Source organism: Gymnodraco acuticeps, unplaced genomic scaffold (genome assembly GCF_902827175.1).
Source record: "Gymnodraco acuticeps unplaced genomic scaffold, fGymAcu1.1, whole genome shotgun sequence".
In the NCBI taxonomy this organism is placed as follows: Eukaryota; Metazoa; Chordata; class Actinopteri; order Perciformes; family Bathydraconidae; genus Gymnodraco; species Gymnodraco acuticeps.
Genome location: NW_022989843.1, coordinates 2,879,296 through 2,894,048, shown reverse-complemented (window position 1 = coordinate 2,894,048; position 14,753 = coordinate 2,879,296). Strand labels below are relative to the sequence as shown.

Here is a 14,753-nt window from a genome sequence, read left to right as displayed (position 1 = left end):
ACAAATAAAATATTCAGTGTACATTAACTAACATAACTATAAGAACAGTTCTTAATCTGACTGGTGTGCCTGAAGACGAACTGTATTTGCCAAAACACATATCTTCTCTAGCATTTAACTCCAACTAACAGTAGCAACGAGCAACTTGTTATGCATAGTACTTTTCAAATGCTAGCATGTAGCGTTTGTGCCTTTCAGATTTCTTGTGAAATTCCAGTGTTTTACAAGCATTTGTCCCAAGTTTGAATGTTTTTCCATTCCTCAAATATGAGTTGCTGGGTGGTTTCAGCCACCACAATATGTGATTACCAATCACTTTGTATTACATTAGCGTTGAATTAGCCACAGATGAACCTGCATTGTTTGCTTGCAGCCACAGGTGCTTTTCTACTGCAACCCTCAAATTGAAAACTGTTATTAACACCCTGTTCATGTGGGTCAAAGTGAGGCTCACTGCAACACAAGATGTATTATTTCCACCTACAGTAGCTGTGTTTTCTTAATATGTATGTACAACGAATAGGTGTTGGCTGGTGCAGAAATGTTTCTTATTGTGAGATTTAAAATACTAGTAAAAAAAAAAACATTAACGATATACAAACCCACTGGCTGTAGGCTACTGACTGATCTCTGCATGGCTTTGAACTTATGCGCAATAAATTACTTTCCAGTAGGGCAGACACAGTACCATCACCATCATCATCCTAATCAGCCTTGTGTCTCCCCTGTCCTCCTCTCTAGCTGTGCTGGAGTCGGTGTCGCTGGAGAAAATCATCCCAGAGTCTCCCCAGAGCAGTGAAGCAGGAGACATGTCTCCAAGCCGCTCCCCTTCCACACCTCGACACCTGCGCTACAGACAGCCTGGAGGTGTGTGTGCTTGTGTGTGTGTGTGCGTGCGTGTGTGTGTGTGTGTGTGTGGCCTAGCATTACTATACTTGTGGGAACCTACATCTGTTTACATAGTCACGTGTGGGGACTCGCCTCCCTTATGGGGACAAATTGGAGGTCCCCATGAGGGGAATCATTCATTTTAGGGTGAAGACTTGGTTAGGTTTAGGGTTAGGCTAAGTGTAAGGTTAAGTGTGTGTACTATGTGTTTGTGTGGTTTAATGACTCATAACTAGACCACAGTGCCACAGCTGGAGGCCCTCTGCAGAGCCAAGCAAAGTTCCCTGACCCAGGAGGCAGACATCTTTTGTAGAACAGCATAATATAAAGCCCCAATACAGACAGACAATAGCATAACTGGTCATGTGTGACTGAGTGAGTGTTATTGTAAGTGCCTTGGGATTGTTTTCCTTCATATGATAACAGTTAATATTCCTGAGAAGGTTGTTGGACATATTGCTAACCGCACCATTTTTGGTCTAAAATGTGTCTATAACAGGAATGACGGTGACAATGGTTATGAGTTTGTAAGTGATGACAAAGACAAACAGTTACAAATAGTTTAATTGAAATATTTTACATTTTGCATAATTCATATAAATTATATTTATTTATAACACTCAAAAACACTAGTACAAATGAATAATTATCCGTTTCACATGTTTATGCCTTAAATAACTAGTAAATTAGTTGAATATACTTTGCCAATGTCTACAAACTAATTTGACTTTATGCAAATTGATAGTTTGAAAATGTGGTTAAAGTCACTTAACCATCCCATTTTTGTTATTTACATGAGCAGTTAATCATACTTATCTGTATGTTTCATCAGAGGGTTACAAAGCACCTAGCAACTGTTTGGTTATTGATAAGGTGTACAAAGGACAATGGGGTTTTAAATTCAATTAATATAATAGGCAATTTGAACTTTAGTTAAACAAAATAAAACTGTGTCTCTGCAGTCCAGTCAGGGGAGAACTCACGCTGCTCAGTCTCTCCCGTGTCAGCCTTTGCTATCGCCACAGCAGCAGCAGGACATGGTTCACCACCAGGTACACACACACACACACACACACACACACACACGCACACACACACACACACGCACACACACACACACACACACACACACACACACACACACACACACACACACACACACACACACACACACACGCACACGCACAAACACACACAAATGTAAATAAAGAAAATATCTGTTCAATGGCGCCTTCAAAATAACACGGTACACATATTTTGATTCTTGTGACAGTTTATAATAGTTGTAATACTTGTATCGGATAGCATTTACCCGAACCTGTAAAATGTATAGGTTGCAAGTTTTAAAAGGTCTACCCAGTTAAGCCCCAAGCCTGTTTTTCAGGTCTCAGGCTAAAAAATGTAATTCCCAGAACAATGACCATATCTTCCCTTCTAAAAGGGGTAAATTAATAATCTTTTTTCTCAAAGCAATGATAAACCTGTGAGTTGGATGTAGAAGAGTCAGAATCAATAAATAATTATTTTTATTTTAAAGTAAATTCAGATTGAACATAGTAAAACAATGTAAATTATAGTGTCCTTCCAAAAAAAAAACATTACTTATAGTGAAAATCACCCTTGAATGATGGGATGGTAGACTAAAAGCTTTAGGAATCCAAACTATAACTTATAATAAGTACCCTGTATCAAGATTGATGCAAAACAAGTGACATTTTACCTTTTTAGAGAGGTTTAGCAACAAAGGAAACACTTCTGGGGTCATTAGGTGGGATTTGCCATATCTCTGGCCCCCCTCGGTCGATTTTGATGATTTACACCTCTTTTGAACCGTTAGAGCCAATAGAATAGAGAGGGAGATTCCTAAATCCACCTACACGTTACCATTGAGGAATGAGAGTGATGCGCACGCAGCTTGCCAAAACCGAAAGCTATGTTACGCTCTGAAAACTGAAAACTAGGTTATGGCCATAAATATGATGATGGATTATCAGTTATCATTTCAAAGGGACACAGAGACATTGGATTAACCTTCAGCAGCGTTTTTATCGTTTTAATGCCATTGAACACAACTTTTGATCAGAAAAACAGCAAAGGACATATTTGCCGTTTTGGCTCTGTAAAGCTACGTGGTGTGTTGTCTGGGTTTTCCTTCACTGTTTTGGTCGCACAGTGATGATACTCATACCTCTAGAATCTGTGGAATCTCAGCTTTAATCTGATATTTTGTTTGTGCAGATCCGATAAGTAATAAAGTATTTATACCGTGAGTTCTGTGCTAAGTGCGTTAGCATTTTTTCGCTCAGGGCTAATTCAGAGGCTTGATATTACCCTTGTGTTTTGTTTAGCTAAAAATTGTTAATATTGTCTGATAGCTGAGTTTCTTCCCGTTAAGTGGGTATGACACATTCATAGTTTATTAAATGTTAAGAAGCCCTCAGATGCTGTTTCTTGCAAGATGTTGCTTAACTGGTTTTAAAAGAGGACTCAAATCCATAATTAGCTCAACTGTTAAATCTGGCGGCTTCTGTATTTTCGCAGTGCCTTGGGAATGAAATGTTACCTACAATGACTGTAAAAACCGCAAAAGGCCCAAAAAAAATAAAAAATGTTAAAGTACAGAAGTTTTAAAACAATATATAGTATTCTTTACTTTGTCATAGAATGTGTTAGCAAAACATCACAAAATTGAGACATATTAAATGTTAATAGATTGATCAACCAAATCGCAAAACGGAGATGAAATCTATATATTAAAAAAATCATTGTTAAAAACCCCTTCTCTCTCTGTGGATTATCCAATAAGTGTGAAATAACCCTTTAGAATCACAATAATCCTTGACACATTAAAACACTATTACATTTCATATTTAGGTACATTTTGCTGCAATTTTTTTTTACTTCTGTAAACGTTTAAAATATTTATATTAAAGCATTTTTCGAGTGCTATAATTGAACTTTTATAAGTTTTTTATCACTGACCTATTTTATTTAGTTGGAAAATAGAGATAAGCCCCAGGTAATTAGTGAAAGATGTATATATACTAACACAGTAATAACTAATTCTATCCGTCTCTCTTTTTCCTTATTTTTTTCTACAGTGTTTAATAACTCTGAGAGAACTTGTGATAAAGAGTTTATCATCCGCCGAGCTGCAACTAACAGAGTTCTCAACGTGCTGCGGCACTGGGTGTCCAAACACTCACAGGTCAGTCTGAGTGTGTGTGTGTGTGTGTGTGTGTGTGTGTGTGTGTGTGTGTGTGTGTGTGTGTGTGTGTTTGGTCCCCTGTTTTTGCTGAGGTGATCAAATCTGTGGTCTCATTAAAGCAGACGTCTGATGCGTTCTCTCTGCTCCAGTGCCCTCTCTTGAGCATATAAACAACCATATGCACACAAATACACGCTGAACGTTGTTGTCCTGTCAACTGTAGAATCATCTCAACTCGCCTCAGTCCACCTACTCTTCTGCTAAACAGCCAGTGTTGCCTCTATTGAAGTGAACATCACAGTAATTGCCTTACTCTCCCCCCAGAAGTCCAACTGAATCGATCTGTTTTATGTATTTTCTTCAATAGCACAAAATGCCGTGATGACAGGCCAGCTTTAGTCGGCTTATTAACACAGAGACAAAGCACAAACATGCACACGTATACACCCACTCACATTTTAGCTCAGGAGGCCAAAGAGCTTGTTAAAACTGACCTTTGAACAGGAGTTGAATTGGGGAGGGAGTGAAAGGGAAACGAGAGGAAAAGAAGCAGTAATGGCTGGCAGGAATGAGGGGGTACAGGAGGAGGATGTACAGTCAGCAGACATAAAGGATTGTAGAGCAGTGATTGACGATTGCTCAAACAAATAGGTGGAGACTAGAAATAAGTCAAGTACACACATACAACTACAAACATTTTTCACATGCAGACATGTCACCATACATTTGATACTGCGAGTGAGTGTAATAAGCCATTAGGACGATGTGGCTAAAAGAGATTTACAGGATACATTTAAAAGATATCTTTGCATCAGTGCCTTGTCAGCTTAATTTATCAGTCTTTAGATTGGATGGATTAGCGCAAGAGAGACATCTTGCTATTTTACAAATTCATTCTACGTTTTTCAGATTGTAACACGAAAGTTTTCTCTCTCAATGCATTACAACTACCTTTGGGATAAAACCTACTTTAATCACCCAAACAACAGTTGGACGACACAACAGTAATATACGTATAATACATTCCCTTCTCTGTATGTTGTGCATCAGTCCCGAAACCTTAACAATTACTAAACTATGGCAATGTGAAAAATGTTAGATAAAATGACAATTCAAGCTCTACTACAGTATGTATATAATTACTATCAATTAAATTAGGTCAAATATTCTAAATGTAAATCACTACAACATGTTAACCTAAGATTTCAACAAAGTTTGAAGAAAAAGAAGAATTTAGACCAAGTTCTAGAGAAAATAATTAGCAAGTGAGAACATTTAATGTTACTGTACTAGTTGATGGGTGCTGGAGAATCCTTAGTATGTCCCTCAGGTTCATTTGAACAATAACATTTTGTTTTGTTTTTTGTTTAGGACTTTGAGATGAACGGGGAGCTGAAGATGTCGGTGATCTGTCTCCTGGAGGAGGTGCTCAGAGATCCTGACCTTCTGCCTCAGGAGAGAAAAGCTACTGCCAACATACTGAGGTACAAGCATGCGTAATATGAAGCACTTAAAATGTCACTCGATAAAATTGTCTTATGTAATATATTAGCATGAAAACATTCCCTTATTATATTATGCAATGCTCTACTGTACTCTACTCTATTCTGTTCTGTTCTATTCTATTCTGCTATATTCTGCTCTGTCCTATTATGTTATATGTTTTCAATACTGCTACATTGCTCTGTATTGTATACTGTTCTATTTTATTCTCTTTAATTAATTTCTGTTATATTGAAAGCTTATTTTCTGTTCCGTTGTATTCTGTTCTATTCCAATCTATTCTGTTAAATAAAAATTCCTGTACTATTCAGTAGAATTTTACTCTATTCCACTTTGTCTTCTAGTGCCCTTTCTCTCGATGAGCAGGACGATGCCCAGCTGAGGATAGAGGACATCCTACAGATGGTTAGTGCGTCATTGCAAACTTGTCAGGACTTCATGATAATTCTGATATGATATTATTCTGCTGGATCAATGCAGCATCTGGAAACTGCAGAGACAATTATTTCTAACTTGTACTGCATAATGTAAACACATTGTTATCACAGACCAGCTGAGTCAGCAGCTTTTATTTCCCCCCCAAGATGAATACAAAAATCGAATTGTTTTATTTGAATACAATGTGGTCCTCTCTGGGATAAAATAAAGTACTTGCAGATTTTCAATAAATACTTTATAAACTCCCAGAGATTAAAATAATCAGGAGTCATGAGTGCCTCTGGTTTATGACATTGGCTAAATCACGACAGGGAAACACACACACACACATATTTATTTTTGAAAGATGTGAAAAGCATTGCCTAGTACACATCATTGTATGACGGTGACGGTCTCCAGGGAACTGTCAACTGTCATCATCAAAGCCTGTCTCTTTATTAGATATTTATAACTCCTTGTTATCTGGTGTGAAAATTCATTTGTGCGGTGTGTTTGTGTTTATGTGTGTGTGTGCTTGTGTGTGTGTGTTTAGGCCGACTGTCCGAAGGCAGAGTGTTTCGAGTCTCTCTCAGCGATGGAGCTGGCAGAGCAGATCACTCTTCTGGATCACATCGTCTTCAGAAGCATTCCTTATGAGTCAGTCCTCTCATAACTCTGTCATCTGCATCAGGCCAAACTAAACTAAATCAGCTTTGGATACTGCTTATAATTACAAGACCAGTTAATCACCACAGGTTTTGCTTTAGATATTGACCTACTAGATATGGACATCACTATGTTTTCTTTACTGCTGGTTGTGTAAGGTATGGGGGATTACGTTTAATTAAACTCTACATTATGTTTTTACGGTTGCAAATGTGTATTTCCTCTTTGAAACAACATATACAGTATACTTACTGTATCTATGAAAACAGATTAAAAGTCTTAATGTATCCCCATTTTATGTATTTCTTATGTGCCCTAGACACAAAAGATATCTTAGACTTTTGGGGCGTAATAAAACATATCCAAATTGTCAGTTTATGGAATTATACCCCAGCTAAAACAATAACAAACACAGCCAACTTTTAAATAATTGATGGAAACAAATGTGTGTTTTGTAGTTTCCCAAAAAATTACATTTGGCTAGATGACAATGCAAGATTCTCCTCCAACACTATTGCAATGCTCACCTACTGTAGTTCAGTTCTTGACTTCTCCACAGCCTTCATTAGACCAATGTCTTTACTTAAAGGTCCCATGTCATGCTTTTCCGGTTATTACCCCTTGTGTGTTATGAAGGTTTGTATGCATGTAAACGGTCTGCTAAGTCACAAACCCTCAAAGTACACCCTGTAGCGAGTAAAACTCTAACACAGAAAATACCTGTCTATGCTGCCCCAGAACGCCTTGTTCAAGATTTCCCCTTTTCCATAATTTCCTTCCTGGGTATAGTGACGTGCCCATACCCAAATGAACCCATTGGACCAATCCGTGGAGCTCCTCACACACACACACACACTATTTTAGCGGCAAAATTGTGACGCGCTGGGGTGGGGGGGGGGCACTAGTGGAGCCTCGCAGCGCGGCGAAACTGTGGCACGCTTACACTGTAGGTGTGCCATGTTTGGGGGTGCGGGGGGATGCGGGTGCTAGTGGAGCCTCGCATATGGGGCTGCTGCAGCCCCCTGAGCACCCCCCCCCCTTTCCCGCGTCCATTCACGATGTTTCGCAGCAAGCAGGAAACCACACCAGTAAGCCAGCTCACACTGTCAGCTCCTCGCAGCAGCGTGCCAGTGGGCGAGCTGACCAATCAGAGCACACTGGGCTCACAGGGAGGGGGGGGGGGGGGGGGGGGGGGGGGCAGGAGCTCCAACAAGGCGTTTAGGAGTGAAATTCAGTGAATACACATACTATACAGAGATGCTGTATGAGAAACCAATGTGAGTTTGGAACATTGACCAATGTAAATCTATTTTAGTATACCTCAACAATGGAATTATGATCACTAGAAATGGCCATGACATGGGACCTTTAATTCGTTTTTGCTACTCATACCTAGTGCTGCGTACCTGGACTCACATTCAGGTTCAGGTCCGGACTCAAGTCCAGAGGTTCAGGTTCAGGTCCGGACTTATAAGTCCGGACCTGAACCCATGGCTTGTGTCAAGTTGTGTGAGTAACTAAAGTGAACTTATTGTGAGCTAATTATCAATTGAAAATTAACTCATAATCAACTCAAATTCAAACTCATCAGGTTTATTGTGCTCCCTTCCAACTTGTGTCTACATTTCTCTACAAAGTACAAATGTAAAAAAACAATTTTTTTGCCACTTAGTCTACAAATGACTTATGACAGCAACTACAGTGAACTTCTACAAAGTTCAAACTAAAGTAACCAAACAGTCCCTGAGCTGACTGAGCCTAAATCCCTAAAACGTTGCTGAAAGGTAGAGTGTAGAGTAGACTATACGCATTACACTGTTACACACCTACTATACAGTATAGGCTACACTGTAGTGACTGTACAGTCAGAGTGTACTGTACTGTCTGTACACCATGTATTTTCTACAACATGTGTACACAGGGCCGTTTCTTCCTATAGGCGGACTAGGCGGGCATAGGGCCCCCGCGGCCACTAGGGGGCCCCCAAGCTGAACGTTTTTTTTTTTATTCATCCGAAAAACAAAAAAAGTTTAATTCATACACACAAAGATGAACAAAATGAATAGAAGCGGGAGGGCTGAAGCATAGCTTGTGGAAAGTAGCCCTCCCGTGCATCATCCTAATACAGCGGCATTATTGCGTCAAAAACGTATAAAAATGAAGGAGTACAAAGAAATAAAGAAAACAGGAGAAACAATTAAATAAAAGTTAGGGCAGGAAAACAATAAATGAAAACTAGATATAGTGTCATTTTCTGCACATGTCAATAGCAGTTTCAACTATCTTTTTTTGGAAATTAAAATACTATATATAAATATATACATAGGTACACATGTACTTGGCAAATGAATAATAATAATAATAATATATGCATAATTGCATATAAACATTGTGAACACTTATTTTCAAGTGACTTTTTTTACATTCATATGTTCACGCTGTGGTTTGGAACTGCTTTTGAATGTTATTAGGCATTTTCTTATGGAAAATGTTGTGCATAATCAGTACTGTTTTAAGCTGTACTATCTCAACACATTTTAATAGATTGAGTTTTTTTAAAATATGGGAGTTGTGTGTTCATATTTACCAACACCACAGACTATTCGTAATTTTTTTTTTTGGGATGTTATTATTTTTTGTAGATTTGTTGAGTACGTGTTTCCCCATATTTCGGAGCAGTAGTAAAGGTAAGGGATAAATAGACTGTTATAAAGAGTATTTTTCTTCAAGAATGTTCTTAGTATGATACAAAATAGCTATTGTTTTTGACAGTTTAGTCTGTACATAATTTATATGGTGCTTCCAATTGAGTTTTTCGTCAACAAGCAGTCCTAAAAATGTACATGCACAAACTTTTTCCATCTCGGTATTGCAAATCTGTATAATGCAGTCATTTCTACTCTCAGACTTTGTATTGAATAACATGTCATTTGTTTTGGCCACATTAAGGGATAATTCATTTACTGCAAACCAGTTACATAGTATTTATAATTCTGCATTCACAATTTTAGCAAGATCGCCAAGATTATGATGGGAGCAGAGAATTCAAAGTTCAGGTTCAGCCTCAATATATTTGGGGAGAATTAAAATGAGCCGTCTTTATTTGTAGACAGCCAAGCCCCCTCCTGTGTTCGGTGAAGCATTATATGCTTACAAATCCAATGTAGGATATAAACATGACTAAACTGCAATGATAGCAAAGCTGTGGCTTGGGTTTTTGGGGTAATAAAGTCCAAATCATCGTTGGGCTGTTAGCCAATGAGTGACGTCTGAGGAAGTGTAAATTAAACGTTGTTGAGAAAATGCTGCATCTCTTGCATTTATTGACATAGAGGAGCCTTATTGTTTACCTTTTTAATATCATTTTTTGTAATATTCAATTGCTTGGTTTTCGTGAAATTAGCCTGTTTTCCTATTAAAGTGTAACAGATTGATGCATCTCCACAGATCATCTTAAAGGCTTCGGAATCCCCCCCATTGTAGTTAAAAAACTGTAAAAACTAGGGCCCCCAAACAGCATCTTGCATAGGGCCCCCAAAAAGCTAAAAACGGCCCTGTGTGTACATTATACAGTACATACTACATACATACTGTTAGAAATTAAAATCAATGTTGATATGGCGTAATTTTGAATTAAATACACTATTTAATTTAAATCAGTTTTATTCTGAAAAAACCGGAAGTTCACACTATTAACTTAATACTTTTATTCTGAAAATTCTTCACTTCCGGTTAGCATTAGCATTTGGCGAAATGTTACGTTTTCAAACCGTGAATCGAAGGTGAAATGACATGTGATGTTGTACACTGAGCACACTGGGATTAGCACTCATTTATTGACGCTGAATAACGTTCATCAGGGAATGTTTAAATAACCACAGACACCAGAATATACGTAAGTGCTAGTTTGTTTGCGAGTCCAAGTACCGGTTCCCGGTTTTAACCGGACTTGAACCGAAACTTTTTACAAGTCCAGTACCGGTTCGGCTTACCGGTACGCAGCACTACATACCTGTTTGGATTACTGCTATATTATATTGTCTGTGATCTAATTTGACTCACCACATGTTTCTGCCCCCTCTCTTAGAGAGTTCCTGGGACAGGGCTGGATGAAGGTGGACAAGACAGAGAGGACACCATACATCATGAAAACTACTCAACACTTCAATGATGTAAGCTCCAAAATGTCTTTATTTATAAAACTTTATTTTGACCCTTTAAATATCCAACACCAAACTTTCATGGTCTCTTTTCTTCTCCCTTTGAAGATGAGCAACCTGGTGGCATCCCAGATTATGACCCACACCGATGTGGGCTCCAGGGCCAACTCCATAGAGAAGTGGGTCGCTGTGGCCGACATCTGCCGCTGTCTCAACAACTACAACGGAGTCCTGGAGATCACATCTGCACTCAACCGCAGCGCCATCTACCGTCTGAAGAAGACCTGGGCTAAAATCAGCAAACAGGTGGAATAATTCCCCATCAATACTCTATGTATGACTAAAAAAATAGAGTTTACCGGATCTTAAAAGGTTACAAAAAGTGATTTGGTCTCTGCGATGTTCAGAGGCAGGAGCAAATTAGTTTTACTTTCATCTTGTTTTATTAAGAGTAATAGGACATTGGTTTAATGCATGTTCCTCCTTGTTGCTCTAAATAGTCTAATTAAATATATATTTGTGATCTTGTCCAGACTAAAGCACTGATGGACAAACTACAGAAGACTGTGTCGTCTGAGGGAAGGTTTAAAAATCTGAGGGAGACCCTGAAAAAGTGAGACTTTGCAAATCAATCGTTATACATTTTTCAAAATGAACGCAAATAATGTGCTTAATTCCTTCACACTTTTTTTTCCAGCTGCAACCCTCCAAGTGTGCCATACCTGGGAATGTATCTCACAGATCTGGCCTTTATTGAGGAGGGGACACCCAACTTCACAGACGAAGGTCTTGTTAACTTCTCCAAAATGAGGATGGTACGCACATAAATGAATACAAAATATGAAAATTATCATTACGTGTAATCTTGTCTTTAAATATCCACCTAATTTCCCCATTTTCTTTAGATATCCCACATCATCCGAGAGATCCGTCAGTTTCAGCAGACTCCTTACAGAATAGAGCATCAAGCCAAGGTACTTGTCTCTTAGATATTTTCACAATAGGAGTTGTTTTTCTCAGTAACATCAGCAAAGTAGACTGTGATTACATGTACGAACAATTTTTTTTTTAAAACAGTAAAAAACAGAGTTCTGAAGTTCTTTAAAAAGGGGCAGAAAAATCGTCAATTGTCAAGATTACCTTAGAAGAGAGTATCTAAAAGTGAGTACATCTCTAACACAAGGTTTGACATTAAAGATCCTTTGCGGAAGTGCTGGTCATCTAATGTGAAATGATTTAAAATGCCTTATATATGATATACCAAATTTGAAATATCAAGAGAATATCAATTCACCCTCACTGGACCAATCAGAAAACTGTGCGATAAAATCTGTGGCGACTGTTGCTGTGAGGCAGTGCGGTCGTCTTTTAACCAGAAGGTTGTGGGTTCGATCCCAGCTCGTGCAGTCAAAATGTTGATGTAAAGCACTTTGAGTGGTGAAAAGACCTGATAAGTACAGGCCATTTAACATTTCCATTTAATTTAAATTAAGCTGCATATTTGCATATCCATTTCTATTTATTCCTTTACATCTAGTCCTCTAGTTGCTAAAAAAGTTAAACAATTCAGTCTTTAATTAAAAACAACTAAAATAATCCATAGATGTACGAATATTTTTCTGTTCAGGACAATATGCCCCCCTTTGATATTTTCTGTCCAGGTGACCCAGTACCTGCTAGATAAGACTCTCATCATGGATGAAGACACACTCTACGATCTCTCGCTGAAGATCGAGCCCAGGCTCCCTGCCTGAGATACAGCTGTTTGTGGCCAGTGGGAGCCTGCCAGACCTGGACCCCCCGAGGGCAACACGCCCACGTTATCTCATCAATCAGGAGGAAATTGGAGAGATTTGAGAGCAGCATGGAAATGAAGATAAGAGCGACACTGACTGAAGTGAGAGATATCTTTAGAGTCAAGTATGACGGTTGGACGGTTGTTTTTTTCCAAGGGACCGAGGGAGCATGAGAAGGTTGTGGAGTTATAATCTCCAAGGAAAACAGGAGGAAAGGTTTTAGTTGCACTGTGTGAGGGTTTTGAGGAAATTTCGCTATGTGCGCTCATCATTCCTCAGTGGAGTATGTGGTGCGCATTTCATCACACTTCCTCAGACAGCCTGAGAGTGCAGGAAAGGCTGAGAGCATGGAGTGTAGGATGAGTGTAATACAGTGGATGTAACAGAGATGTAGCATATACAGATAGTGTGTCAGAGAGATGTCTGAGCTCGTGTCTCTGTGCTGTTGTCTGTGTTCTGTTGCCTGTGCATTTCCGTGCCATGTCCTGGAGCATAAGCCCCAAAAAATTGCTTTATGTCATGATGGTCACTGCATAAAACTTGCATGATTTCAGCTTGGGATGTAACTGTCTAAATGGCCTTCAACCTGACCCCTGACCCTCAGCTTAGCATGCTTCACTCTAACCAGGGTGACTCTAAGCCACTATGCATCCTCAGTGGGCTAGGTATGAAAATATGCCTTTAAGCCTTTAAATATATTGTGGAAATATACCATAATTTGGATAATTTTAAATAGAAATTTGATTTATTTTGATGAAGTGGCTAATGTTTTCCATTGTACGGAATTCTGTATTTGTCTATAGTAGGTTTTTGTCTAAAGCCCTCCATTTACAATTGAATGATACGAAATTAAAACATTTATCAGTGCCTTCCACTAGTGTAGGTCAATTTCCCCACAATGTTATCTTAAGAAAATAGGTAATGTCGACTAAACAGTAGCATGTTAGTGTAAACACAGTAAAGTCATTGCAGAAAATATCTCTCTCTAGTGTTTAAACATTGTAATAACCGACCCAAAGCTTTGGTATGTGTGCACTTTGATTTCTTTGGCTTTTACAAATTATCAGATACTGACGTGTGTAGTTAGTCCTAGTGTGTAACTCTTGGATGTAAGCTGGGACCGTTTTTTGCACTCTCTGAGATGTAGCTTCGCTTGAGTGACAGTATGATCGTTATTTACCATGCTATTTATTTCATCAGATAATGTATTTATGCTATTTTGTATAAAGTGACTCCACACATATCATATGATTGATGACAAATTGTTTTGCTGTGAATATTAATTTATTGTTGTAGTTTTTTGTCTATCTTGCTTTGATGTTGAAATCTAGTTTTGCATCCCAGCCTCTTGTATTGCAAGATATCTGTTTAACTTTATTCTGAAGAAAAAAAACGATGTCTTTTGAACGTTAAAAAGATGTAGCATTTGAATAACCAGAATGTTTTCTGTATTGCTGATATGATCAACATACAGTAGTTGTCCTGCATGTACACAACAGCTGTATGTTGTGCATGTCTAACTGGACGCTCCCTCTGCTTCTCTATTTGAATATTGTCTCTGTATCTGTCAGGAGGCTCAGTTTAAAGGCATAGAAATACTATTTTGTCCATCAAATCTGGCACATTTGTCTCTTAGTGTAGCTTATGACATCACATCTTTCAGCTCGAGTCATCTGCAAATCAGTCTGTCGTTATGGAGTAGCAGTGTTGGAAGTGATGCACTCCTCAGTAAAAAAATATTCATCCAACAATAACCTTGTTCCAGATTGATTAAAGAAAATGTTTAGAGGCTTTGCTTTAAAAAAACACAACCTTTTTTTGCACTGCATCTGTATTTCCAAGTGTTTGTTTTAACATACAGGATGCCACATTTATATTTTATTTTCATTTACGTGTATTTGTTTGCATTGTTCACGGTGCAGGAGAAATAAATTCAACATGCCTTATATGTTTGCGTATTTTCTCGAGCTATTCGTCATTGAGATATTAGGTTCCTTCTGATTTTTCTAAACAGCGGTTCTTCATTTGAACCTCTATGTCCATTTTTCACCATAATGTACGGCTCAAGGGTGCATCAAAAATACTACAATGTGGGACTACACTCTCCAAAATAAT

The 14,753-nt window shown here is 38.4% G+C and overlaps 1 protein-coding gene across 3 annotated transcripts in view; it reads left to right on the top strand.

The window, feature by feature from the left end:
• Window positions 1-14,586, top strand: part of rasgrf2b (Ras protein-specific guanine nucleotide-releasing factor 2b) — a 49,112-nt gene extending 34,526 nt beyond the window's left edge. For 2 of the 3 annotated variants that reach the window (XM_034238123.1, XM_034238110.1), the window contains 12 exons: window positions 742-867; window positions 1,851-1,940; window positions 3,990-4,096; window positions 5,468-5,580; window positions 5,944-6,004; window positions 6,570-6,673; window positions 10,770-10,854; window positions 10,951-11,148; window positions 11,376-11,455; window positions 11,540-11,657; window positions 11,748-11,816; window positions 12,504-14,586. In XM_034238123.1, coding sequence (XP_034094014.1) covers window positions 742-867; window positions 1,851-1,940; window positions 3,990-4,096; window positions 5,468-5,580; window positions 5,944-6,004; window positions 6,570-6,673; window positions 10,770-10,854; window positions 10,951-11,148; window positions 11,376-11,455; window positions 11,540-11,657; window positions 11,748-11,816; window positions 12,504-12,596 — 1,244 coding nt within the window. In that variant the 3' untranslated portion in view covers window positions 12,597-14,586. The remainder of the gene's footprint in view (window positions 1-741; window positions 868-1,850; window positions 1,941-3,989; window positions 4,097-5,467; window positions 5,581-5,943; window positions 6,005-6,569; window positions 6,674-10,769; window positions 10,855-10,950; window positions 11,149-11,375; window positions 11,456-11,539; window positions 11,658-11,747; window positions 11,817-12,503) is intronic. The other variant, XM_034238119.1, reaches the window with a different exon arrangement.
• The last annotated feature ends 167 nt before the right edge of the window (window positions 14,587-14,753 follow it).